At 36.2% G+C, this 27,552-nt stretch overlaps 1 protein-coding gene across 1 annotated transcript in view; it reads right to left on the reverse strand.

The window, feature by feature from the left end:
• Positions 1-27,552, reverse strand: part of CFAP47 (cilia and flagella associated protein 47) — a 516,906-nt gene that overhangs the window by 397,498 nt on the left and 91,856 nt on the right. Inside the window, 8 exon segments of the mRNA XM_073798895.1 lie at positions 37-78; positions 3,304-3,381; positions 7,391-7,522; positions 8,795-8,917; positions 11,944-12,074; positions 23,168-23,398; positions 23,401-23,408; positions 23,708-23,924. Of these exon segments, the coding sequence (XP_073654996.1) occupies positions 37-78; positions 3,304-3,381; positions 7,391-7,522; positions 8,795-8,917; positions 11,944-12,074; positions 23,168-23,398; positions 23,401-23,408; positions 23,708-23,924 (962 nt within the window).

Below are 27,552 nucleotides of genomic sequence, written 5' to 3' on the forward strand. Positions count from 1 at the left end.
TAAATAGTAAATTCCATTTACTAAAAATGGAATAATCTGGGTAACGCCAACATAGGTGCCACTGAAGTTAAATATATCCTAAAACATAAAAAAAGAAATCATAATTAGAAGGTAGAGTAACAATTTATGAAAATAATGTAAACGAAAAATTACACTGCTAAACAGTAGATCTTAAAAGTCCTCATTATGAGAAAAAAATTGGTAAGTATGTTTGGTGACCAATGATAATTAGACTTACCATGGTGACCATTTCACAATATATACAAATATTGAATCATTATATTGTACACCTGAAACATGTTATATGTCAATTATACCTCAATAAAAAAATACACTCATGTTTATCAAGGACATTATTACAGCAGTATTCTATACAAATCAGTTAAATTTTCCTTCTTCCCCCTCCCTCTTACATGTAATCAGTTACCAAATCCCATTAATTCTGACTTCTTCACCTCTTAACTTTATTGTAATTGTATAAAGTTAGTAACTCATCACTTTTTTTTTTTTTTTTTTTTTCTCCTGTACGCAGGCCTCTCACTGTTGTGGCCTCTCCCGTTGTGGAGCACAGGCTCCAGACACGCAGGCTCAGCGGCCATGGCTCACGGGCCCAGCCGCTCTGCGGCATGTGGGATCTTCCCGGACCGGGGTACAAACCCGCGTCCCCTGCACCGGCAGGTGGCCTCTCAACCACTGCACCACCAGGGAAGCCCAGTAACTCATCACTTTTCATTTCATTGCTAGATTTGACTTTCTCCAATTCTCCCCTCCACATCTAAGTCACAATTAAACTAATTAAAAATCTGACCACATCATTTCCTGTCTTAAAATTTGATGATTCTCCTCTACAGGAGATCTACAGGACAATGTCAAGTTTGTTAGCAGGTCTCATAAAGTTCACCATGACCTTCCCCTGCCTCATGTTCCAGCCTTACCTAGCTCCACTCTCACCCCTATGACTTCATATTTCAGCAAGCTGTATGACTTGTCATTTCCAACCAGTACCTGGCGCTTCTCCCTTCTGTGTCTTTATCAAGGTGTCTCTTCTGTCAGAAGGCCCTTCTCTAACTTGTAATTGCCTGATAAAATACTAAGCATCCTTCAAATACCAGTTGGATAAGCCACAATTAATTACAATATGATCGGGACTACTTCTGTTGCTTATGTTTATTCACATTATGACATCATAATGTCCGTTTATTTGTCTTTTTATGTCTCTTCTAGTGGACCTTAAGTCTCATTCATTTTTACATCTCTAGCACCTATCTGACATCTAGCTTAAATACATAAGGAATGTTTACTGAATGTATCTTAACTTTAGCTTATATGCCAGGCATGTGTACCCCACAAAACTCTGCAGGATTCCTCTTCTGGTAGAGTAACTATATATACTCTACAGTTCCTTAGTAAAAGAATCACATACACCATTAAAAGAGAAAGAGGCAACAGTATCCTAATGCTGAGAAAAACATGGCATTAAGGTCAACTGTCCACTATTTGCTTCACTTAAAATATCAACCCAGTTCTACAGGTGAAATTTGTGAAATCCAAAACAGGTAGTGAAAGTTTGATGCTTCGTATGCAAAAAATCACTCCTCTTATCCCATTTCTGGTCTTTCCCATAGGTTAATTTGGATAAAATTTCCTAATTGTTATTAAGACACACAGTCAATGCCACACAGTTATTAGATATATTGCTAACAATATCTGGTAATACTAGAATATTGTTTTTAAAAGGTAACTGGGCATCAATGTTTAAAAATCCAACATAATTAAGAAATATTGATAAATATATATTAAAGTCCTATAAATTACTCAGTTATGCCATAACATGCAAAGCCTGCCACAAATATCTTTAGGACTAGGAAATGCAGTATTTAAAGTCTCCATCTTTGTCTAACATTGTTCAAGGAGGGACACCATATCAACTGAAAAAAAGCACTCTGGATACTACAGGAATCACCACTGTCTTGGACAAGCTAGCTTAGTATCCATCAGTCTATCTGGACTTACCATGCCTTCAACACTGAATAAAAGAAAGGTTAGAAAATTGTAACTTAAAGCCTAGAATTGTGGTGATGCCGTTAAAGTGCAGACTAGTGGTAAGGCCCTACCTGAGGCAACCAGCAGCCTCATCAATTTCTACTCAATTTAGTTCAGCACCAGAATGGTACTAGGTACTGGGGATAGAAAAACAAAAGGGCAGATAACCTGAAAATAATATGACAATTGCTACAATGGAGATGTTCCCAGAGTTTAAGATGTTTGTGACATCTAGTAAATGTCACAAGAGAGGGGAATATGGGCTTGCTTTGAAGGATCAGGGAAAGTTTCTTTAGGTAGGTAAGACCAGATCTAACTCTGAAAGCTTGGACAGAAAAAAAAAAAAAAAATAGCATGTATGTGCACTCTATCAACTGTAGAACAAAATTTCATTAGGGTACAGAACAATAATTCAAAAAATAAATTTGATTATAGTTCAGAAAATGTAAATCAATACCATAGTGGGGTATTTTACACTCAAAAGATTGGCAAACATTGTGTCTTATAATACAACTTATGGAGCAACAGAATGTGGATCAATGGAAACATGAGAAGAAAATATGGAAATTATCTTGTGAAGTCAAATATGTACATTATCTGCATCTCAGCAACTCCATTCCTAAAGAAACTATTTCATAAGTACCTTAGAAGATATGTACATAAATGTTCATAGCTATAGTATTTGTAATACCAAAAAAACAGACACTAATTGGATGGACAATGGAATGAGTCTACAAATTACAGTATGTCTACATAATGGACTATTAAGCAGCAGGGAAAATGAATAACATACAGCTACACATAACCTAGATGAAGTTTAAAAACATGATATTCAATTAAAAGTAACCCACCAAAGATAATATATCTTTGTTATAAAGCTCAGAAATGAACAAACTAAATAATGAACCATAAGGAATTCATACATATGTGGTAACCTAATTAGAAAAAGTAAAGGGAGAACAATGACAAAATTCAGGAAAGTAGTTATCTCTTAAGAGGGGTAGGATCATGATGAAGCCTTCAGATAATTTAACGGTACTGGTACTGTTCTGCTACTTAAGTTCAGTGGTGAATTCTTAAACTTTCATTAATTGGCTTAATACTTTGCTTCATCACTTATATTTATATTACATATATTAATTTCTATGTGACAAATTACTACATAATAAAAAATGTTTAACCTAAATGGGCTGACTAGGGACACATAAATAAAAATCACCACACTCATAAATTGATTATACAAATAGGTAACATACTCACAGGATTGATTTCAACATCAGCAATCTCAATAGATCCACCAGTCCTAAGATCTATGTCTTTTGCACGGTGAATAGCAATCTATTTAGGAAAAACATAAAACTCTGTAGAAACCACACTAAAATAGACTCATATACTGCTGAAGTATTACCTGGCATTTATATAACATTTTATAATTTAAATAATCATAACTTATTATAAATGTCACAAGATTTATTCTGGGAGTTATCATCCCATTTCTTGTGATGTAGAATTGATATTCCTAAAGGAGTGAATTTTCAACTCTTAAAAACTTCCATCACAAATGGGACCTCGTGAATTTGACTGAAGAGTTCTACCCATTTGCCTTGACATTATTGCTTCAAACTCTGTGTGAGCCTTTTGTATTTACCTAATTCCAAAGGAATATTCAAAATTAAAACAAGCAAGAAACTGAGTGCAAACACAGAAAGATACTAATATCCAAAACAACCATAATTCTAATGAGAGCAGCTAAAAATTGCTGAGTATATGGCCCAAGTATACTGCTAAATACATTATCTCCTTTTTAATCTTCAGTATTCTGTTAATACCCTAATTTCCAAGTGAGGAAAACTGGGGCTTAAGGTCACAAAACTTGAAAGCAGCAGTGGCTAAACTTGAACCAAGAACTGCCTGAGCACTCAATTTCTTCCAAGAAATTTAAGACAGTGAAATAAGAATTTAGTCATGTAACTCCTACAAAATAAGAACTATAGATTACATGAACATATAATTGTCTAATCAAAATCTCAGAAGCACAAAAATATCATTCCCTGAAAGCCCTACCTGTACAAGAACAGGTTAGCAGTCAACTTCGAGATTTAAATCTAAATGTATATTAAAAAAAGAGATATGAGTGTATTTCACTCTTTTGATAGAATCAGTGGCATTGTTTATAGGTAAAGAAACCACAAAATACCATTTTTTCAGAATTATTAAGGAAAGTGAGTGTCATCTAGACAATCTTATTAACCGAACTGCTTAATTCATACTACTATATGATTTCTATATTTTATTTACAGAATACATAGTACCTAAAATACTTGACTAAAATCATAAGAAGCATAACTTAATGCTTCAGAGGTAATTACAAATCAATATATTGCTTCACTGATGAACGCCATATGTAAGTCTCAACACCCCCATGGCTGCCTTTTACTCACTTCTCCTTTCGTGGGTAACTGAAGATTCCAGGCTGCCATAACCCATTTACTACCCTCACCAATTGCCCACTTGACCTTTTCATCTCCTGAGACTTAATCTGTACCCTGGACAATATCACCCGTCACAAATCCATGGCCTCAGAAACCATACATTCATCTGTCCCTCTCTTTCTCACAACCCTCTCTCATCCCTGCTTTCTCACCCATTTTCAGAGACTAGAGTTCCACGATGTCACATGTGTGATGTTTCCCTGATCAGCCCCAATTAACCTGTCTCCATTTTCTCCGTTATTCAACAAAGTTTATCATTCCAACTTCTCATCAATATATTCGATCCACTTATACTCATCTTGATTTTCACAGGGGTAACAGAAATAACCTCTATCATCTCTAAGATTAATCCTTAGCCTTCAGACCAACATGTATAAGCAATGGCCTCTTTACTAGACATCTCTACATAGGGATGCAAAAGGTGCCTCAAACTCATGATTTCCCTCTAAAATATGCTACTCATCCTCTAATATTTCTTCAAATGTTGTTACCACCTGTCTCACACTTGACTTACCTGTTTTATTTATATGTGACCCCTTTCAATCATCAAACCCTAAATATTCATCTCCTAAATTTGACTAGAATTTGTCTAGAATCCTACCTCCTGAGAACACAATCTTCTCCTGCCTGGACATCATCAGCAGACTAATAACTCTGCACTGGTCGCAGTTTAACACTGCTCTATAACCAAAGTGATGTCTGAAAAATGCAAATCTGAGTGTGAAACTCTCCATGCTTAAAAACTCCAAGCTCTTAAGATGAAATTTTGACTTCCTAAGTTGTTGCTAAGGACCTGTATGACTAAAATTTATACAGGCCTCTAAATACATCTTTCCCCACTATCATCCATTCAATCTATAACCAAGTCATGTTAAACTAAGTTTTTCATATCTGCCTTGTAGCTCTCCCTCTCCTCCCATATGCCTGAACACATTCAATTTTGTCTTCCTTGAATACTCTTTCCTCCTCTCCTCCCTCACCCCACTACTACCCCTTTCCTCTGGCTGATTCTTAACTCTGGTGTCTTTCAGATTTATCTTCCCCTAGGAAACTGCCCCTGACCATTTAAGCATGGGTTGCAAACCTCTCCCGTGTACGCCCCCAGCCTACTGTATTTCTCCATCATAGTACTTATTACACTATCTTTTAATTTTGAGTTGTTTGCATCCCCCATAATATTGTACATTCTTAGAGACCAAGGACCCTAGTTATCTTGTTCAATTTTGCATTCCTAGCAACGCAACAGAGCCTAACACATAATATGTGCCCAGTAAGTACGCATGGAATGGATGAATAAAGGAATCTCATTATAATATACTGTTAAAAAGGTAAGCTTTGTAAAAACAGCATGGTTCTCTAAAATACAGTGGAAACTAATCTCAGTAAAACCTATATTTTAGTGGCTATGTTTTTTATTTTTTCCAAAATAATATACAAAAATTCTGCCTAAATATCAGACCGTATACCACAATATACACTTTATAAACATCTTTCAATATATACTTTTGTTTTTGTAATTTATTTGTTTTATTTAATTATTTTTGGCTGTGCTGGGTCTTCGTTGCTGTGCACGGGCCTTCTCTAGCTGTGGCGAGTGGGGGCTACTCTTCCTTGTGGTGCACGGGCTTCTCATCGCGGTGGCCTCTCCTGTTGTGGGGCAGGGGCTCTAGGCTCTCGGGCTTCAGTAGTTGTGGCGCGTGGGATCTAGAGCGCAGGCTCTGTAGTTGTGGCGCACGGGCTTAGTTGCTCCGTGGCTTGTGGGATCTTCCCAGACCAGGGCTCGAACCCATGTCCCCTGCATTGACAGGCGGATTCGTAACCAATGCGCCACCAGGGAAGCCCCCTATACTTCTTTATAAAAGTAAGATATAATTATTAGGTTGTTTATTTGGGGGCCAGGTAAATTGGTGTTTATTATATTAAGCTAAATATTATTTAAGAACTAATGATTATGGGAAATTGAAGGATAAAATGGAGGATATCTCTTAAGCCGTTCATTTTGATCTGATGATAGTGCACATATTACTTTTTTAATGTGAGTAAATGCACAGAGTTTATCATCAAATTGAAGATTAAGAGCATTCCATTCCATGAGTTTATAATAAGTAAAATTTACTACAGACTGGTCTTACATGTTTTATTTATTCTGTTTAATGAACACTTAGAGAAGTCCCTAAAATCAAGGTAATACCTTTTCATTTACATAATTCCCAGAACATAAAATAGTAAAACATTTTATGTGTGCTATAAAATACAGATATTAACGTCATATACAATTTTCCTATGATTCCTATAGTCATTAAAGCTATTTAAAATTAGCATTCCAAAACTGATTATTTTTTCCTTAGGTATCTAATTAACACCATGGAAAAAACAATCCTTTGCTCTGTGACTAGCGAGGGCTTGTCACAAGTTAGAGATGCCAAATATTCCAAGTTCATGTGAAAAATGCCTCATATCAATGAAATGTATCCATTTCAACATAGTAGAAACTTCCATTAGCAACTTTCACCAAAAATATTTTCTACAAATCCTCTTGCCAAGTTCTGCTAACCATTTTTACAACCGATGTATAAGTAAGGTTGTTTATTTTTTAGATTTCTAAAAACTGCACCTCTGTAGAGCTAACTCAATTAGAAATTTAGAATAGAAAAATAACAGAAATTTTTTAAATTACTCTTTAGTGTCATAATAGTAAAACCCATCCCCATTAGAAGAAATCATTAAAATAAGCTTTCTAAGAATAAACATGTATATAACATTTTATAGAATTATACCTACTATTATAAATATCATAACCAAACAAATCCACAGACACATATATAAGGAGCAAACACACATATGCATAAACATACCTTTGCTCCTGTATCAAATTTTCCTGCTACAGTAGGAGTACAGGAGGTATTGAGAACAGTTAGCCCCCCCAATGGAATGATTCCTTGTGATGGAACAACATCAATCACAGACAAAAGACTCTGGTCACAAACCTATAATCAAAAATTTGCAGAAATGTCACTTATCCTTTAAAGTTATTGTTCCAAAGCTTTCATAGGAAAACTTCTAGACCAGTACATAGAGAGAGGACCTACAGGCACACAGCATGAGATGGTTTTGAAATAGATTTTCAAACACCAGAGAAACAATTTGAACTTCAACAAGGATTTGCACCCCTAACCCAGCAAACAGAACTTTTAGTAATGGCATCTTCCAATTCAAACAGGACGATGAAGGTTATTATCTGAAGTGTTTTCAAGCCTTTGCAAAACTTACAAGGAAAGGATGAGATGTATCTGTTGGAGAGATGCCAAAATTCTAGATACTATTTTGATAGCCTGTCTTTTCCCTGATCCTAAAAAACTGAAAGCAAAGTTAGTGGGGAGGCAAGATGATAAAGTAACCTACTCTTCTTTATTATTTCCTTTATAGCCTAATGTCTAAGATATCATTTTGACCTTCAAAAAAGTAACTTACCACAAGAGTTAAGGTGTGGTTTGTCAGAGGCCAATTTAGGCTTATCTATCATGCCTTAAGTCAGAATAATTTGAAGGGAAATTGGTTAACATATTTTAGGGGATGAGGGAACAAACAGACTTCAGAACTAATTCTGAAGCAACAGAGTAGAAAAGGGTACCCTCCTTTGCTTGTCTGGGCAGAAGACATGTAAATACAAGCTTGAAAGAAAGATCTCAAATGCTAACCTCTACTGTCACTATTAGGAGATGTTAATGTTTCTCAGTTAAAAAAAAAAACATCTATTACCAATTTAAACACCACCCGCCCCACAATTTAAATCAGGAGTAACAACTATAAATAGAATATCTTTAGAATGGTCTTGATCTAGGTCCCAGTTGCTACCGTAACAGTCTTGATGACAGAGTGAAAACGAGGAAAAAAAGGAAAAGCATGTAATTAAATACTGAATGTAACATAAACACTGCATATTTTTTTAAATGTTAGTTTTTTTGAAATCATCTTTTTTTCCCAATAAAACAAAATAACAGAAAGAAAGCAAAAGAGGGGTAAGAGGAGAAGGAAGGGAGAGATTAAGGAAGGAAGGGAGAGATAGAGACAAATTTTATGGGAAACTAAAAGGATAAAGTAGATGAAATGTATTCAGATAAATCTGATATGAAATACCTAAATATTAGCATTAGTCAATCTATAAAGACTAAAGTATTCATGGCATAGAACTCATGGCAATAAATAGTTCAAATTATAATGTGATCTGATCCAAGTAAGATTTCCAGATTCTACATTACCTTGAAATAAGCATGGTTTGGTCCTACATTGTGAAGAATGGCTTTTCTCCAAGTTGTTAAACCTTGAGGGCTATCACTGAAGAGTATCCTTGGCTCTAAAAGAACGACCTTGGTGTGACCAAGCTAATAAGAGGAAGAAAGGGAACATGAAATTGAAATAACAGTAAACATTTTTTTAATCCCCCACAAGATAACTCAAACTTTTTCAGCTTCATAGAAATTTCTAAAATACGAAGCGTTATCAGATTTTATGGTGTTCTTAAGAGAAAGGAAAAGAGTGGAATATTTACAATGTACTCCTAAACTGAGGAAGGCAGAGAGAGTAAGATAACTCTAAGGACGAAGTAAATCCATGACTGAGAATGATGTAGATTAGTCACTGAAGGGGATACTAGAGACCATCTGCCCCACTACATACAAGGTGTTACCATGTGCTACACAAAAGGAAAAAGTTCAAGGGTCATGTAAGTATGGGAAATAACATGCCAAGAGAGATTATCCAGGCATGTTTCTACTAGAAGTCTTCTCATAGGGCTTAATATGCTGATAATGTACACTTTGCTTATCTGAGAATGGGGAGGTAGTACACTGTGATTCACAGAATTACTTAGGCACAGGACTCCCTCGCCCTGTCCTACACAAACCACTTCATAGAACTACAGCAACATAAAACACTTTTTGGAAACGTTGATATTATCCACCTCTCCCATTTTACAGGAAAGCAAATAGTAACCAAGGTGAACTAGAACCCAAGATTTCTAATTCCTCATTCAGTGCTCTTTACAATAGACCCTACTATAAATAATACATATTATTTCTTATTGTCTTAGGAGATTTTAATACATTCGTATAATTAGTTGAAGAACATGATTCGGATAACTGGAAAAATAAACTTTCAAACAAAGCTAACAAAAGATGAAATGGTCAAGTAAGTCCTTCATAATTAATGAAAAAACTTAAATGAACATTTTATTTAATTGTTTCACATTCCCCCTTCTTTCCTTTCTTAAGAGTAACACTTCACTTACTCTTAAGTAAGTTCACTTAAACTCAAGGGCTTGAAAAATTGGCCAAAAATAATCTAGTTCAGTACACTGACATCTCAGAGTTTAATTCTTAACCAACCCTAGTGTAGGGAAAGTGGAAATCAAATTTTATGAGAGGGTAATGGCAAAGGCTGTGGAGGCAGATCACTTTGGATATAAATTCCAATAGGGCATTTACTGCACGTGTGAACTTGTACTAGATAATTAACCATTCTAATGCTCCATTTTCTCACCCATCAATTGAGTTATTAATACATTCCTTATAGAGTTGCTGTAAGGATTAAATGAGATAATACAAGAACGTCATTTTGCATCGTACCTGAGACACAATAATTAATAAATGATACCTTATGGTTATCAGGGGATAAGGGGGGGAGGGATAAATTGGGAGACTGGGACTGACATATACACACTACTATATATAAAACAGATAACTAATAAGAACCTGCTGCGTAGTGCAGGGAACTCTACTCAATACTCTGTAATGGCCTATATGGAAAAAGAATCTTAAAAAAAAAAGACTGGATACATGTATACATATAACTGATTCACTTTGCTGTACACCTAAAACTAATACAACATTGTAAATCAACTATACTCCAATAATTCTTTTTAAAAAAAATGATACTTATTATTAATGCTAAGTCTACATTACTAAATTGCTCATCTTTTATTTGTTAGAAAAAATACACATGGGGTGAGTATATGAGCAAATTTATATTAGTAAACTTGTCAAACACAGTTATGTAAATAACAGTTAAAGAACTGTATACATATGTTCACCAAAAGACAGAGAATGTTAATAGAAGCACTATTACATTAGCCAAAAATCTGAAACAATCCAAACCCTCATCAGCTGTGTGATGGAAAACTGATTGTATAGTCTAACCAAATGGAATGCTATTCAGGAGTGAGAATGAATAATCTGTCACCACATGTATCAGCATAGATGCATCCCACAAACCTAATTATGAACAAAAGAAGACAGGCATAGAAGAGAACATATGGTGTGATGACATTTATATACAGTTTAAAGCCAAAATTAATCTATGCTCTTAGAAGTAACGATTGTGATGATCCTGGGAGGGACACATAGTGACTGAAGTGTGGACTAGGGGGGTTCTTTTGTGATGCTAGTCATGTTCTGTTTCTTGATCAGGTTGATCTGGGTGTGAGTTACAAGGGTGTTACTAGTTTATAAAAAATAATTGAGTGATACATACTTTATAATATGTGCACCTTTCTGTAGTATACTATACTTCAATACAAAGTTGTAAAAAGAATTAATAAGTGATTTAAACATAGTGAAAGCAGCAGCTTATTTCAAGCCTGGGGCAAAGGAAAGACCCTATTGATTTCTGACTGCCACTTGCCATCATAAAAGTGGATGGATCTCTTATATCTTAAGGCTATAAGCTTCTTTATAGCTAAAATATGTAAGAACATGATCATGGCCTGGAGACAGAGATGGGATTTAGTAAAACAGCATTGGGTTGTGTTAAATTACTAAGAATGTTGGGAAGGGAATTTGGTACACATGTAAAGCATATCCTTGGTAATTAAGAGCCATGAAGTTAAGGTCTTCTGGGTTCTACCACAGAAAGAAAGTTAAAATTACATATTGCAGCCTTCACTTTACTTACATTTTTATTATAAGTATATTCCATATGGAATATGGAAGAATTTTCTATATTTCCTTGCTATATAAATCACATGATCCATTTCATACTGAATTATTAATTACAACTAAATACAAAAAATGCAATAATTTTCTCTAGTTTTCTTTGGCACTTATTAAAGAAATAATTTAATTTCAAGTGGCTCCCATGGTATTATAGTCTCTAATAACAATCTAGTATTGTTGGCACAAAAGTTTTGGATTTCTGAGTTAATTCTAGATAATACAACACATTTTTTAGCAAAGTCTTCATTTATGGTAGAGAAGTGGCTCCAAGAAGATGTTAAGACACTTTAGCTAACTAAGTATTACATGTAAAATCAGTTTTTACTAACATAGTATATATACGCAACTATATACGCATATGCATACTCAACCAATCTATAGCCCTCAAAATAAAAATAATATTCAAGGGAAATCATTACATGTGCAAGACATTTCAGTGTCAGCGTGTTTCCTTCATTAATGTGAAGAATAAATTCTCCCCTTTCTGGAGAATCAAATCCCAGCTGCCATGTCACTTCACATTCCAATAGGGAGTATGGCTCAACAGTGCCTACAGAGAATTTAGAGAGAACAAGAAATTTACCACATTTTAACTATATTTATTTTTTAATATCCAAAATAAGAGATGGCATAAACATGTAATGACATTTTATAACAAATTATTTAAATTAAACAAAATACAGGGAATACCTTATGCTCCAACTTTAATAGGCAGATCAAAATATCTGACAAAAAGTATGCCAATATATAGCAAAAAAAATTTAAATTTATCAATGAAGCAACACTCTAGGATTAGAGATAACTTTACATCTAGACAGTAGAAAATCATCTGCGATCCCTGATCAAATGTCCCCTCCACATTTCTCAACACTCTGAAACACACCGGACACTCATTCAGTTTCTGGAGGAAGGAATTATCATTACCAGAGGCTTTTTTTTGTTTGTTTTAATGTTCAAATCCCTAGAGATATAACTTCTGATGTAGGTATTAGCAATTAGCACATTTCTATAATTCAAATGTATTTAGAACCCAGGAGGGTATAAGGCACATTTACTGTGAGCTGCTTTACCTGTTTAAATTCATCATCTCCTTTGGTCTAAGAAAATAATACTTGATGGAAAGAATGACTTAGAAGCTCTTCCCTCAGGAAGAGGGGATCATCTGAGATTCAAAGGCACAGGATACTGAACAGAGACATGCGTGACCATCACAACAAACTTTGCCTTGAGTCAGGCTGACTCACATGCAACAGTAGTTTTCTCAACCTTGAAAAAGGTATAGTGCCTACCTCCTAGTTTTGCAGTGGCCACGTAGGGAGATAACAACACACATAAAGGGATTAACATAGTGTGTAATGCCCAGAAAGCACCCAGTGTCAGATATTATTATTAATACTCTTGAATGCCAATACTATAGTTGGCACAATAATTTATAAAAAGAGGAGAAACTACTCGTGGAAGAGCTAACAGTCTAGTTGGGATCCATCAGAATTATATTTGTCTATAAGTAACAATAAGTCCTGTTACAGTAGGTTAGGTAGATACGAGTTTATTTATCTTATGCAATCAGAAGTCCATGGGCAGGTATTCCAGGGCTGCCTTAACAGGTTGACAATGCCTTGAAGGAGCAATGCTCCTAGCTTCCCACACTGCCATTCCTTATCACGTGGCCTTCCTCTGTGTGGAAAGGTATCAAAGCACAGTCGTTAAAAAGAGCACAAATTCTCCGGTCAGACTCCCTGGTTCAAATTTCAGCTCTGACACTTACTAGCTGAGACTTTGGACGATTTACTAAACCTATGTAACACAGATTCCTCATACATAAAGTGGGGATAACAACTGTTTCTTAGAGAATTGATAAAGGGAATAAATAAGCTAATATAAGCAGAAGTACTTCAAACAGTACCTGGCATATAGAAGGGGGATGAAGCTAAAAGAAATTTCTGTCCATATCTCATTGGCAAGAAAGGCTGGGGAAAAGAGATACGTAAATAAGAACACTGCTTCCCCAAACAAAATGAGGGTCCCATAAGGAAGGGGAATGGATATCAGATAATCTGGGCTTAGTAACATCTACCACAACAGGAGATGGACATAAACAAATAACTGTAGGTGATGTAACAAATACACAATGGGAGTGGAAAAGAGGTTGGGTGGGGAGTTCTAAATTAGCCCAAGAAAGTGGAGGAAACTTCATCATAAGGAGATGGCATTTGAGTTGTGACTGAAGAATGAGCAGGAACTCTGCAGGAGGACAAAGTCTGCGGGAAATGTAGAAGTCAAGTGATGGCACTAGAAGTGAGTGATGTGTAGAGAAGACTGTGATGGGAAGTAACTCTGACAAAGAAGAGTCAATGCTATTTATAAAGACACCTAAGCTTTCAGAGAAGAGTTGAGAGCAGCACAAGGATTATAGATCCATATTGAGAGGGTTAGCTTGAGGTCAATAATTTCCCTTCAACCAGCATGGCTATATATTTTTCTCCAGGAATATTATGTATATCATGGGACAGGAGAAATAAGTTGGATGGCTGAATTGAGCATGGCTGGGATTGGCAGGGAAGGTACTACAAACGGCCAAGGAGTGACAGAATTGAGAAAGACAATGAGAGTGAACTGACTGAAGACAAGGCTGAGGACTGAGTGGACTCAAGAGTTCAGTATGGTTAAAGACAACAAGGATGAACACATAAGAAAACAAGCAGAAACATAAACAATATCTAATGAAAAAGTCATATGAGAAACCAATTCTACCTTAGAAAACATCAATCCACTCTTCCATTCTCCCCTTATAATATCCACTATCCAAATACAAATCCAAAATGTATCATGCCTCAGGAAAGAAGGACAATCACAACATAAAATTTAAATTATAACTCTTCACTTTAGTTTACAAAACAATAGAGAGGGATATGATTAAATGCATTATGTAGGATGTAAAACCAATTCTAGGGGCACAAAAATTTGCCACCCCAAAATGTGTCTCTTTGGCATGAGGATTAATTTAAGCTGATTATTATTATTATTTTTTTTTATTGCGGTACGCAGGCCTCTCACTGTTGTAGCCTCTCCCGCTGCGGAGCAACAGGCTCCAGACGCGCAGGCTCAACGGCCATGGCTCACGGGCCCAGCCGCTCCGCGGCATATGGGATCTTCCCAGACCGGGGCATGAACCCGTGTCCCCTGCATCGGCAGGCAGACTCTCAACAATTGCGCCACCAGGGAAGCCCTAAACTGATTATTTTTAAGAAATAGAAGAAGACTCAGGAAGTTTTTTCTTGTTACCTCTTCCTTAACTGCCTAAAAGAATTTAGATAAAGGGCTAGTTCCCAGAATAGAGCTATCACCAGAGATACATGCAAAGAATATGGGCTGGCTATGATAGGGGAGACTCAGCTGGGCCTAGAGATCAAGTCTACTCTGTGTACCATGATCCAGGAAACATCTGTTTACCAAACATTTGCTTTTCCATCTGCATGTGAATTCCCTTTCTCACCTTTGAAGCCCCAATCCACTACCCCCAACATCCTCTTTTGTCTTTAGCTGAAGACAACATTTAAGGTGAGGATTTGGCCACTCTGGCAAGTTATGGGGTTTTCCTGGGTCTGTCTCACGGATACATGTTATTAAACTTTTGTGTGATTTTCTCCTGTTAATCTGTCCCATGTCAGTTTAATTCTTATACCAACTAGAAGAACCTAAGGGTAGAAGAAAACTTCTTCTTTTCCAACACGATATACAAAAGGGATGTAAGAAAAATAACTCAATAAAAAGATTTATACAGGAGACCTTCAAGATGGTGGAGGAGTAAGACGTGGAGATCACCTTCCTCCCCACAAATACATCAGAAACACATCTACATGTGGAACAACTCCTACAGAACACCTACTGAATGCTGGAAAAAGACCTCAGACCTCCCAAAAGTTATATATATATTTTTCCGTTTTCTCTTTTTGGGAGTATGTATACGTACGCTTAGTTGTGCAATTTTGTCCGTATAGCTTTGCTTTCACCATTTGTCCTAGGGGGCTGTCTGTCTGTGTTTTGTTGTTTTTTTCTTACTATAGTTTTTAGAGCTTGTTATCATTGGTGGATTTTTTTATTGGTTTGGTTGCTCTCCTCTTTCTTCTTCCTTTAATGACTTTTTAATTTTCTTTTTTTTTTTTTTTTTGCGGTACGCGGGCCTCTCACTGTTGTGGCCTCTCCTGTTGCAGAGGAACAGGCTCCAGACACGCAGGCTCAGCGGCCATGGCTCATGGGCCTAGCCACTCCGCGGCATGTGGGCTCTTCCTGGACCGGGGCACGAACCCGTATCCCCTGCATCGGCAGGTGGACTCTCAACCACTGCGCCACCAGGGAAGCCCTGACTTTTTAATTTTTTAAAATATTTTCTTTTATTTTAATAACTTTATTTTATTTTATTCCTTCTTTCTTTCTTTCTTTCTTTCTTTCTCCTCCCTTTTCTTCTGAGCTGTGTGGCTGACAAGGTCTTGGTGTTCCGGCCGGGTGTCAGGCCTGTGCCTCTGAGGAGGGAGAGCCAAGTTCAGGACACTGGTTCATCAAAGACCTCCCAGCTCCACAAAATATCAAATGGCTAAAGCTCTCCCAGAGATCTCCATCTCAAGGCTAAGACCCAGCTCCACTCAACAAACAGCAAGCTACAGTGCTGGACACCCTATGGCAAACAACTAGCAAGACAGGAACAAAACCACACCCAATACCAGAGAAGCTGCTTAAAATCATAATAAGGTCAGAGACACCCCAAAACACACCACCAGATGTGGTCCTACCCACCACAAAGACAAGATCCAGTCTCATCCACCAGAACGTAGGCACCAGTCCCCTCCAGCAGTAAGCCTACACAACCTACTGACTCAACCTTAGCCACTGGGGGCAAACACCAAAAACAATGGGAACGAAGAACCTGCAGCCCGTGAAAAGGAGACGCCAAACACAGTAAGTTAAGCAAAATGAGGAGACAGAGAAACACACAGCAGATGAAGGAGCAAGGTAAAAACTCAACAGACTAAACAAATGAAGAGAAAATAGGCAGTCTACCTGAAAAAGAATTTACAGTAATGATAGTAAAGATGATCCACAATATTGGAAATAGAATGGAGAAAATACAAGAATCGTTTAACAAGGATCTACAAGAACTAAAGAGCAAATAACAATGATGAACAACATAATAAACAAAATTTAAAATTCTCTAGAAGGAATCAAGAGCAGAATAACTGAGACAGAACAGATAAGTGACCTGGAAGATAAAATAGTGGAAATAACTACTGCAGAGCAGAATAAAGAAAAAAGAATGAAAAGAACTGAGGACCGTCTCACAGACCTCTGGGACAACATTAAACGCACCAACATTCGAATTATAGGGGTTCCCAAAAAGAAGAGAAAAAGAAAGAGACTGAGAAAATATTTGAAGAGATTATAGTTGAAAACTTCCCTAATATGGGAAAAGAAATAGTTAATCAAGTCCAGGAAGCACAGAGAGTCCCATACAGGGTAAATCCAAGGAGAAATACACCAAGACATATATTAATCAAACTGTCAAAAATTAAATACAAAGAAAACATATTAAAAGCAGCAAGGGAAAAACAACAAATAACACACAAGGGAATCCCCAGAAGGTTAACAGCTGATCTTTCAGAAGAAACTCTGCAAGCCAGAAGGGAGTGGCAGAACATATTTAAAGTGATGAAGGAGAAAAACCTACAACCAAGATTACTCTACCCAGCAAGGATCTCATTCAGATTTGATTGAGAAATTAAAACCCTTACAGGCAAACAAAAGCTAAGAGAATTCAGCACCACCAAACCAGCTTTACAACAAATGCTAAAGGAACTTCTCTAGGCAGGAAACACAAGAAAGGAAAAGACCTACAATAACAAACACAAAATAATTAAGAAAATGGTAATAGGAACAGACATATTGATAAATACCTTAAATGTAAATGTATTAAATGCTCCAACTAAAAGACACAGACTGGCAGAATGCATATAAAAACAAGACCCGTATATACGCTGTCCAAAAAAGACCCACTTCAGACCTAGGGACACATACAGACTGAAAATGAGGGGATGGAAAAAGATACTCCATGCAAATGGAAATCAAAAGACAGCTGGAGTAGCAATTCTCATATTAGACAAAATGGACTTTAAAATAAAGACTATTACAAGAGACAAAGAAGGACACTACATAATGATCAAGGGATCGATCCAAGAAGATGATATACAATTGTAAATATTTATACACCCAACATAGGAGCACCTCAATAAAAAAGGCAAATGCTAACAGCCACAAAAGGGGAAACTGACAGTAACACAATCATAGCAGGGGACTTTAACACCCCACTTTCACCAAAGGACAGATCATCCAAAATGAAAATAAATAAGGAAACACAAGCTTTAAATAATACATTAAGCAAGATGGACTTAATTGATATTAATAGGACATTCCATTCAAAAACAACAGAATACAATTTCTTCTCAAATGCTCATGGAATATTCTCCAGGATAGATCATATATTGGGTCACAAATCAAGCCTTGGTAAATTTAAGAAAATTGAAATCATATCAAGTATCTTTTCCGACCACAACGCTATGAGACTAAGTATCAATTACAGGAAAAAATCTGTAACAAATACAAACACATGGAAGCTAAACAATACACTACTAAATAACCAAGAGATCACTGAAGAAATCAAAGAGGAAATCAAAAAATACCTAGAAACAAATGACAATGAAAACACAACAACCCAAAACCTATGGGATGCAGCAAAAGCAGTTCTAAGAGAGAAGTTAATAGCAATACAATTCTACCTCAAGAAACAAGAAACATCTCAAATAAACAACCTAACCTTACAGCTAAAGCAATTAGAGAAAGAAGAACAATAAAGCCCCAAAGTTAGCAGAAGGAAAGAAATCATAAAGATCAGATCAGAGAGAAATGAAGGAAACAATAGCGGAGATCAATAAAACTAAAAGCTGGTTCTTTGAGAAGATGAACAAAATTGATAAACCATTAGCCACACTCATCAGAAAAAAAGGGAAAAGACTCAAATCAATAGAACTAGAAAATAAAAAGAAATAACAACTGACACTGCAGAAATACAAATGGTCATGAGAGATTACTACAAGCAACTATATGCCAATAAAATGGACAACCTGGAAGAAATGGACACATTCTTAGAAGAACACAATCTTCCAAGACTGAACCAAGAAGAAAGAGAAAATATAAACAGACCAATCACAAGAACTGAAACTGAGACTGTGATTAAAAATCTTCTAGCAAACAAAAGCCCAGGAGCAGATGGCTTCACAGGCAAATTCTATCAAACATTTAGAGAAGACCTAATACCCATCCTTCTCAAACTCTTCCAAAATATACCAGAGGGTGGAACACTCCCAAACTCATTCTACAAGGCCACCATCACCCTGATACCAATACCAGAAAAAGATGTCACAAAGAAAGAAAACTACAGGCCAATATCACTGATGAACACAGATGCAAAAATCCTCCACAAAATACGAGCAAACAGAATTCAACAGCACATTAAAAGGATCATACACCATGAACAAGTGGGCTTTATCCCAGGAATGCAAGGATTCTTCAATATACACAAATCAATCACTGTGATACACCATATTAACAAACTGAAGGAGAAAAAGCATATCATCATCTCAACAGATGCAGAGAAAGATTTGACAAAATTAACACCCATTTATGATAAAAACCCTGAAGAAAGTAGGCATACAGGGAACTTTCCTCAACATTATAAAGGGCATATATGACAAACCCACAGCCAACGTCGTCCTCAATGGTGAAAAACTGAAACCATTTCCTCTAAGATCAGGAACAAGACAAGGCTTCCCACTCTCACCACTAGTATTCAACATAGTTTTGGAAGTTTTAGCCACAGCAATCAAAGAAGAAAAGGAAATAAAAGGAATCCAAATTGGAAAAGAAGAAGTAAAGCTGTCACTGTTTGCAGATGACATGATCCTATACATAGAGAATCCTAAAGATGCTACCAGAAAACAACTAGAGCTAATCAATGAATTTGGTAAAGTAGCAGGATACAAAATTAATGCACAGAAATCTCTTGCATTCCTATACACTAGTGATGAAAAATCTGAAAGAGAAATTAGGGAAACATTCCCATTTACCATTGCAACAAAAAGAATAAAATATCTAGGAATAAACCTACCTAAGGAGACAAAAGACCTGTATGCAGAAAATTATAAGACACTGATCTAAGAAATTAAAGATGATAAAAAAAAGGTGGAAAGATACACCATGTTCTTGGATTGGAAGAATCAACTGTGTGAAAATGACTATACTACCCAAAGCAATCTACAGATTCAATGCAATCTCTATCAAACTACGTATGGCATTTTCCATAGAACTAGATCAAAATATTTCACAATTTGTTTGGAAATACAAAAGACCTCGAATAGCCAAAGCAATCTTGAGAAAGAAAAACGGAGCTGGAGGAATCAGGCTCCCTGACTTCAGACTATACTACAAAGCTACAGTAATCAAGACAGTATGGTACTGACACAAAAATAGAAAGATAGATCAATGGAACAGGATAGAAAGCTCAGAGATAAACCCATGCACATATGGTCACCTTATTTTTGATAAAGGAGGCAGGAATGGACAGTGGAGAAAAGACAGCCTCTTCAATAAGTGGTGCCAGGAAAACTGGACAGCTACATGTAATAGAATGAAATTAGAACATGCCCTAATGCCATACACAAAAATAAACTCAAAATGGATTAAAGACCTAAATTTAAGGCCAGACACCATCAAACTCTTAGAGGAAAACATAGGCAGGACACTCTATGACATACATCACAGCAAGATCCTTTTTGACCCACCTCCTAGAGAAATGGAAATAAAAATACAAATAAACAAATGGGACCTAATGAAAATTAAAAGCTTTTGCACAGCAAAGGAAACCAGAAACAAGACAAAAAGACAACCCTCAGAATGGGAGAAAATATTTGCAAATGAATCAATAGACAAAGGATTCATCTCCAACATTTATAAGCAGCTCATGCAGCTCAATATCAAAAAACAAATAACCCAATCCAAAAATGGGCAGAAGACCTAAACAGACATTGCTCCAAAGAAGATATACAGATTGCCAGCAGACACATAAAAGGATGCTCAACATCACTAGTCATTAGAGAAATGCAAATCAAAACTACAATGAGGTATCACCTCACACCGGTCAGAATGGCCATCATCAAAGAATCTACAAACAATAAATGCTGGAGAGGGTGTGGAGAAAAGGGAACCCTCTTGCACTGTTGGTGGGAATGTAAATTGATACAGCCACTATGGAGAACAGTATGGAGGTTCCTTAAAAAACTAAAACTAGAACTACCATACGACCCAGCAATTCCACTACTGGGAATATACCCTGAGAAAACCATAATTCAGAAAGAGTCAGGGACCACAATGTTCACTGCAGCTCTATTTACAATAGCCAGGACATGGAAGCCACCTAAGTGTCCACTGACAGATGAATGGATAAAGAAGATGTGGTACATATATTTAATGGAATATTACTCAGCCTTAAAAAGAAATGAAATTGAGTTATTTGTAGTGAGGTGGATGGACCTAGCGTTTGTCATACAGAGTGAAGCGAGTCCCAAAGAGAAAAACAAGTACCATAAGCTAACACATATATAAGGAATCTAAGAAAAATAAAATAAAAATGGTTCTGAAGAACCTAAGGGGAGGACAGAAATAAAGACGCAGACGTAGAGAATGGACTTGAGGGCTTGGGGAGGGGGAAGGGTAAGCTGGGACGAAGTGAGAGAGTAGCATTGACATATATATACACTACCAAATGTAAAATAGATAGCTAGTGGGAAGCAGCCACATAGCACAGGGAGATCAGCTCCATACTTTGTGACCACCTAGAGGGGTGGGATAGGGAGGGTGGGAGGGAGACGCAACAGGGAGGAGATGTGGGGATATATGTATATGTATAGCTGATTCACTTTGTTATAAAGCAGAAACTAACACACCATTGTAAAGCAATTATACTCCAATAAAGATGTTAAAAGAAAAAGATTTATACAAAGAGGCAAAAACAAAAGTGAGTAATTATTATATGAATATTCTGAGCAGCAGAAGGAAAATGACATTAGAGAAATCTAGGTATATAATATAAATTATGCATACTTTCCTCGATGCTATATCAAATAGATTCAAGTACTGTATCATTTGTGTTCTAAAAAAATTAAAAGTACTTAAAGGATGGGCTTCCCTGGTGGCGCAGTGGTTGAGAGTCCGCCTGCCAATGCAGGGGTCACGGGTTCATGCCCCGGTTCAGGGGGATCCCACGTGCCGCGGAGCAGCTGGGCCCGTGAGCCACGGCCACTGAGCCTGCGCATCCGGAGCCTGTGCTCCGCAGCGGGAGAGGCCACAACAGTGAGAGGCCCGCATACCGCAAAAAAAAAAAAAAAAAATGTACTTAAAGGCTAATGGTATTCATACTAACACTATATTCGGAATTAAATGTCTTTGTGTTTTTTGCTTTGATTTTAAAAAATGTAAGAGGTGTTATGAGAAACCCAAAGAAAAGAAAAGTAAATACTAAAATCTCCCTGTAAAAATAGAGTACTAAAAACCATGAGAAGTTTATAACATTGTAATTACACTTTTGACAAATGAAGCATTTTCACGGCATTTCCATGGCAGCCACAAGGGGGAAGCCCAGCCACTCAACACTGGCTAGGATGCAGAAATACAAGGAAAAGTACCTGTGCACTGTGCTTTTCTGACACCCTTAGTGTCATATCACGTGCTTGATCAGAACCTATAGCTGGAATGCAGATAATGTAACTACAACTGATACCTCCTGTTCAAAAAAACTGGAGAAGGTTTATCTAGAATCTCTGAAATCTGCAGAAATATTTTCTTTTTCTTCTCTGATCATTTACTCCACTTCTTTCTAGTTTGGGGCGGGACCCAGTATTTTCAGTATTAATAACAACAACAACAAAAAAGAGCTTGGTCAAATGAATCTGCTAAATATTGATAGAAGTATACCTCAAATGCTTAATAAATTATAATCTGGGATTGTGCTAAATCTATCCAGATTAATAAAACGATTAAATATGGTTATATCAATGATCTCCAGCCATAATAAAGGGACAGTCCTCCACTTCCACTTGTTAAATTTGTCAACATCTCCACCTATATCTGCACTAAAATTAAGTGAACTTAAATTAATACTCGAGCTTGTTTATAACACTCCCTGGTACCAACACTGGTAGAGTTATATAGAAGTCACGATTTGGAAATGACTGATATTCACAGGAAAAGCACCTAAGGCAAGAATTCAATGAACCAGGACTCCTCTGTGACCTGAAGTATAGTCTACTTAGATCTCAAATGAAGACTATCTCTAAGTTAGAGATAAAGAGGGAGGGAGGGGGAGAGGAAGGGAAGGACATAGGGAAGGAAGGAGGGAAGGAATGTCCCATTGTCCCAAGACCATTTGTGATTTACTTCTACATTCTTATCACCATTATACAGTACACACTCCAGATATGATTAATGCCTGAATACATGAATAAATGAATGTCTAAATCAAACAACAGAATAAACTATTACCTTTAGCTGGACAAATGGAAAATGCCATCCCTTTTCCTGTATTTATCAGTTGCCATTCAAATTTGACAAAATAATTCTGATGATTATACAACCTAACCATCCCCCTAAAACATGTTTTCACCAAGAAGCCTTGTGGTCTCAGTACTAGCTCATTAGCAGATAGCTCAAGTTTTACTGGCAAGACAACTGCCATCACTAGGATGTGCCCACCAGGCATATTGTTGACTGACAGGTGAAAGACCTGTAACACAGCAAAGGCATCCAAATTTAACTAACACCTCTTAACTGAATGGTAGAATTCAGTTACATGTAAAATGTATATATTATTGATTGACATCAACAATTCTTAGTAAACAATATCAAAATAATTATGAAAGGTAATTAGACTACCATTGAAATATGAATCTACAAATCTACATATTGCTGCACATATAGTTTCTATGTTTGGGGACCAAACATAATATATACTACAATAATTGGGGTAAATATACAAAACGACATTTTGATTCTAGCAAACAGAAATTTGAAAATAAATCTTACTTCCAAAATTTTCCAATGGTGGGAGATTCAAATATCATTGAAACAGAAGTACTAGCTGTAGGTGGAATCACATATGAAAATTGGTTGGTCTTCCGAAGTTCTTGCAAATTGACATCTAACTGGATCAAAATATGAATAGGTAGCATATTAATAACATGTAATAGACGAGTATTTGTTGAGTTCACACAAACATCACCAAAGTTAAGGGCAGAGAGCCCTGAAAAAATGAAGAGTTACTAAGCTTAATGTTGACAAACGTGTTCATTGACTTATTTAAGTTTTCATACTATATGCTGATCGATTAATTCGTTAAAAATAGTACTTAAAATAGTTACTATATATCAGAAATTGTTAACAGAGCTTTTTATCTAAATGTCCATAATTTGAGGTGATTGGCCAAAATTCAATACATATTGTGATTATATGGAAAATTTCATGACAAAATTATTAGCACTAATTATAACTCAGTACATGAATTTGCATACTCCTACACCCTCTCCACTCCCATAAATGCATTTATGTTCACTTATCCAGAACTTACAGAAATTGGTAACTTCCCATGACTCACTGTTTAACTTTTAAGTTTTCCTCTTTAAATGCCAGAAGTTTTTATATCATAACAATCTTAATTATGTCTTATCCTTCTTTTTTAACAGCTTAATTTAATTTTAACTGGTATACAGCAAACTGTACATGTTTAAAGTACAGAATTTCATAAGCATTGACATATGTATACACCTAAATACAGGTGAAATACCTGAAACGATCACCACAATGAAGAGAGTGACCATCCATCACTCCAAAAAATATACTTGGCCCCTTTATAGTTTCTCCCTACCACAATCCTCTGTATTCCCCCTTTCCAGACAAACACTCATCTGCTTTATGTCATTATAAATCAGTTTGCATTTTCTAGACTTTAATATGAGTGGAATAATATAGCATGTATGGTTTTTCTCTGATTTCTTTCACTCAGCAAACTCTCTAGAGATCCATTTAAGATGTTTCATGTGTCAACAGTCCATTCCTTTATATTACTAAGTAGTAGTCTATTATAGGTGAATGTTTATGTATCACCTGTTAACACTTCGATTCTTCCCAGGTATGGCCTGTTAAAATTAAGGATGCTAAAACATTTGCGAACAAGTATTTGTTTGAAAATATGCCCTCATTTCTTTTGGATAAATATCTAGGAGTATAATGGATGGGTAATATGGTACATGTGTGTTTAAATGTTTAAGAAACTGCCAAACTGCTTTAAAGTGGTTGTATAACTTCATATTCCCACTAGCAGTGTACAAGAGTCCCAGTTTCCTCACATCTTCAGCAATAATTGAAATGGTAAGTTTTTCAGCCATTCTAATAGATTTATAGCAGTATCTCATTGTGGTGTTATTTTGTGTTTCCCTTACAATGAACAATGTTGTGCATCTTTCCATGTGCTTATTTGTCATTGTATCTTCTATAAGGAAGGAAGCACATGGCTTATGATCTATTTTGATTTAGTTTTGGCACATGATGTAACTAGCACTACTTTTTTTTTTTTTAATCACAGCCATACTAACACATGTGACGTGGTATCTCATTGTGGTTTTGATTTGCATTTCACTAATGACTAATGATATTGAGCATCTTTTCATGTGCTTACAGAGAATTTTTATGTCTTCTTGGGAGAAATGTCTATTCAAGTTTTGTGCATTTTTAATTGTGTTTCTTGTTGTTGAGTTGTAGGAGTTCTTTATACATCCTGGATATTAATCACTTATCAAATATACTATTTGCAAATATTTTTTCATATTACGAAGGTTGTCTTTTCACTCTATTGATTGTGTGCTTTGATGCACAAAAAAGTTTTTCATTTTGATGAAATCTGGTTTATTTTTTCCTTTGTTGCCTATGCTTTTGGTATCATATCCAAGAAATCATTGCCAAACCCAATGCCATGAAAAATTTCACCTGTTTTCTTCCAAGAGTTTTATAGTTTTAGCTCTTAAGTTTAGATCTTTGATCCATATTGAGTTAATTTTTGTACATGGTCACATTCGTTTTTTTTGTTTTTTGTTTTTGTTTTTGTTTTTAACGTCTTTATTGGAGTATAATTGCATTACAATGGTGTGTTAGTTTCTGCTTTATAACAAAGTGAATCAGTTATACATATACATATGTTCCCATATCTCTTCCCTCTTGCATCTCCCTCCCTCCCACCCTTCCTATCCCACCCCCTAGGTGGTCACAAACCACCTACCTGATCTCCCTGTGCTACGCGGCTGCTTCCCACTAGCTATCTATTTTACATTTAGTAGTGTATATATGTCCATGCCACTCTCTCACTCTGTCACAGCTTGCCCTTCCCCCTCCCCATATCCTCAAGTCCATTCTCTAGTAGGTCTGTAGCATTACTTATTGAAAAGACTATGCTTTCTGCACCTTTTTGAACCTCACTGCCTTTTACCTTTGTCAAAATTCATTTGTCCAATATATATAGGTCTATTTCTGAACCTTACTTATGTTTCATTGTTCTATATTTATGCCAATAACATACGGTTTGGTTTACTATAGCTTTATAATAAATCTTGAAATCAAGCAGTGTTTTATCTCCAACATGTTTTTCCTTTTTCAAAACTGTTTTGACTATTCTAATTACATTGCATTTCCACATGAATTTTAAAATGAGCCTGTCAATTTCTACAAAAGATCCTGATGGGATTTTGGTTGGAACTGTGGTGAATCTGTAGATTATATGGATCGTTTTTGCATATCTTCTATGTCTCTGCATAATTTTTTTTTTCTACATCTTTATTGGAGTATAATTGCTCTGCATAACCTTTTGAATAAATGGAATACAGGTACAATAACTGTTTTAGTGTCGTTGTCTGATAATTCTAACCTATGTATCAGTATTTATCAGATTTAACTGATTAATAATTCTCTTTATTATGGGTTGTATTTTCCTGCTTCTTATGTATTGTAATCTTTGTTTGGATGTCAATATAGTAAATTTTACCTCATTAGGTATGGGATATTTTTTTCATATTCCTATAATATTCTTGAGCTCTGCTCTGGAAGGAAGTTACCTCAAAACAGACTGGTCCTTCCAGATCTTTCTTTTATGAATGTTACCCAGGTCCAGAGCCATGCTCTAAATAGTAATAATTATTCTCCACTACTGAGGCAAGAACTTCCTGAGTACTCTGCCTCAATGTCCCATGAATTATGAGGTTTCAGTACTGGTTGAGGCAAGCAATACAGAGGTGAGCCAGAAATATTAAGACAGAGATACAAGAACAAGACAGACAAAGTGGGTCTAATAAGATCCTATTTATACCTAGAATAACCAAAGCAATCCTGAAAAAGAAGAGCAAATTTGGAGGACTTGCACTTACTGATTTCAAAACTTACCATAAAGCTACTTATCGACAGTATAGAATTGTCATTGGGATAGAAATACATATCAATGGAACAGAATTAAGAATCCAGAAACAAACCCTGACACATTTGGTCATTTGATTTTCGACAAAGGTGTCAAGGCAATTCAATGAGAAATGATAGTATTTTCAACAAATGGTGCTAGGACCATTGAATATCCATATGTTATAATATGAATTTAGACTCAACTCATACCATAAACAAAATTTTTTAAAACATAAAAAGGAATTGTAGGGGCTTCCCTGGTGGCTCAGTGGTTGAGAGTCCACCTGCCAATGCAGGGGACACGGGTTCGTGCCCCGGTCCAGGAGGATCCCACGTGCCGCGGAGCGGCTGGGCCCGTGAGCCATGGTCGCTGAGCCTACGCGTCCAGAGCTCTGCAACAGGAGAGGCCACAACAGTGAGAGGTCCGCGTACCA

Source organism: Tursiops truncatus, chromosome X (assembly GCF_011762595.2).
Source record: "Tursiops truncatus isolate mTurTru1 chromosome X, mTurTru1.mat.Y, whole genome shotgun sequence".
NCBI lineage: Eukaryota > Metazoa > Chordata > Mammalia > Artiodactyla > Delphinidae > Tursiops > Tursiops truncatus.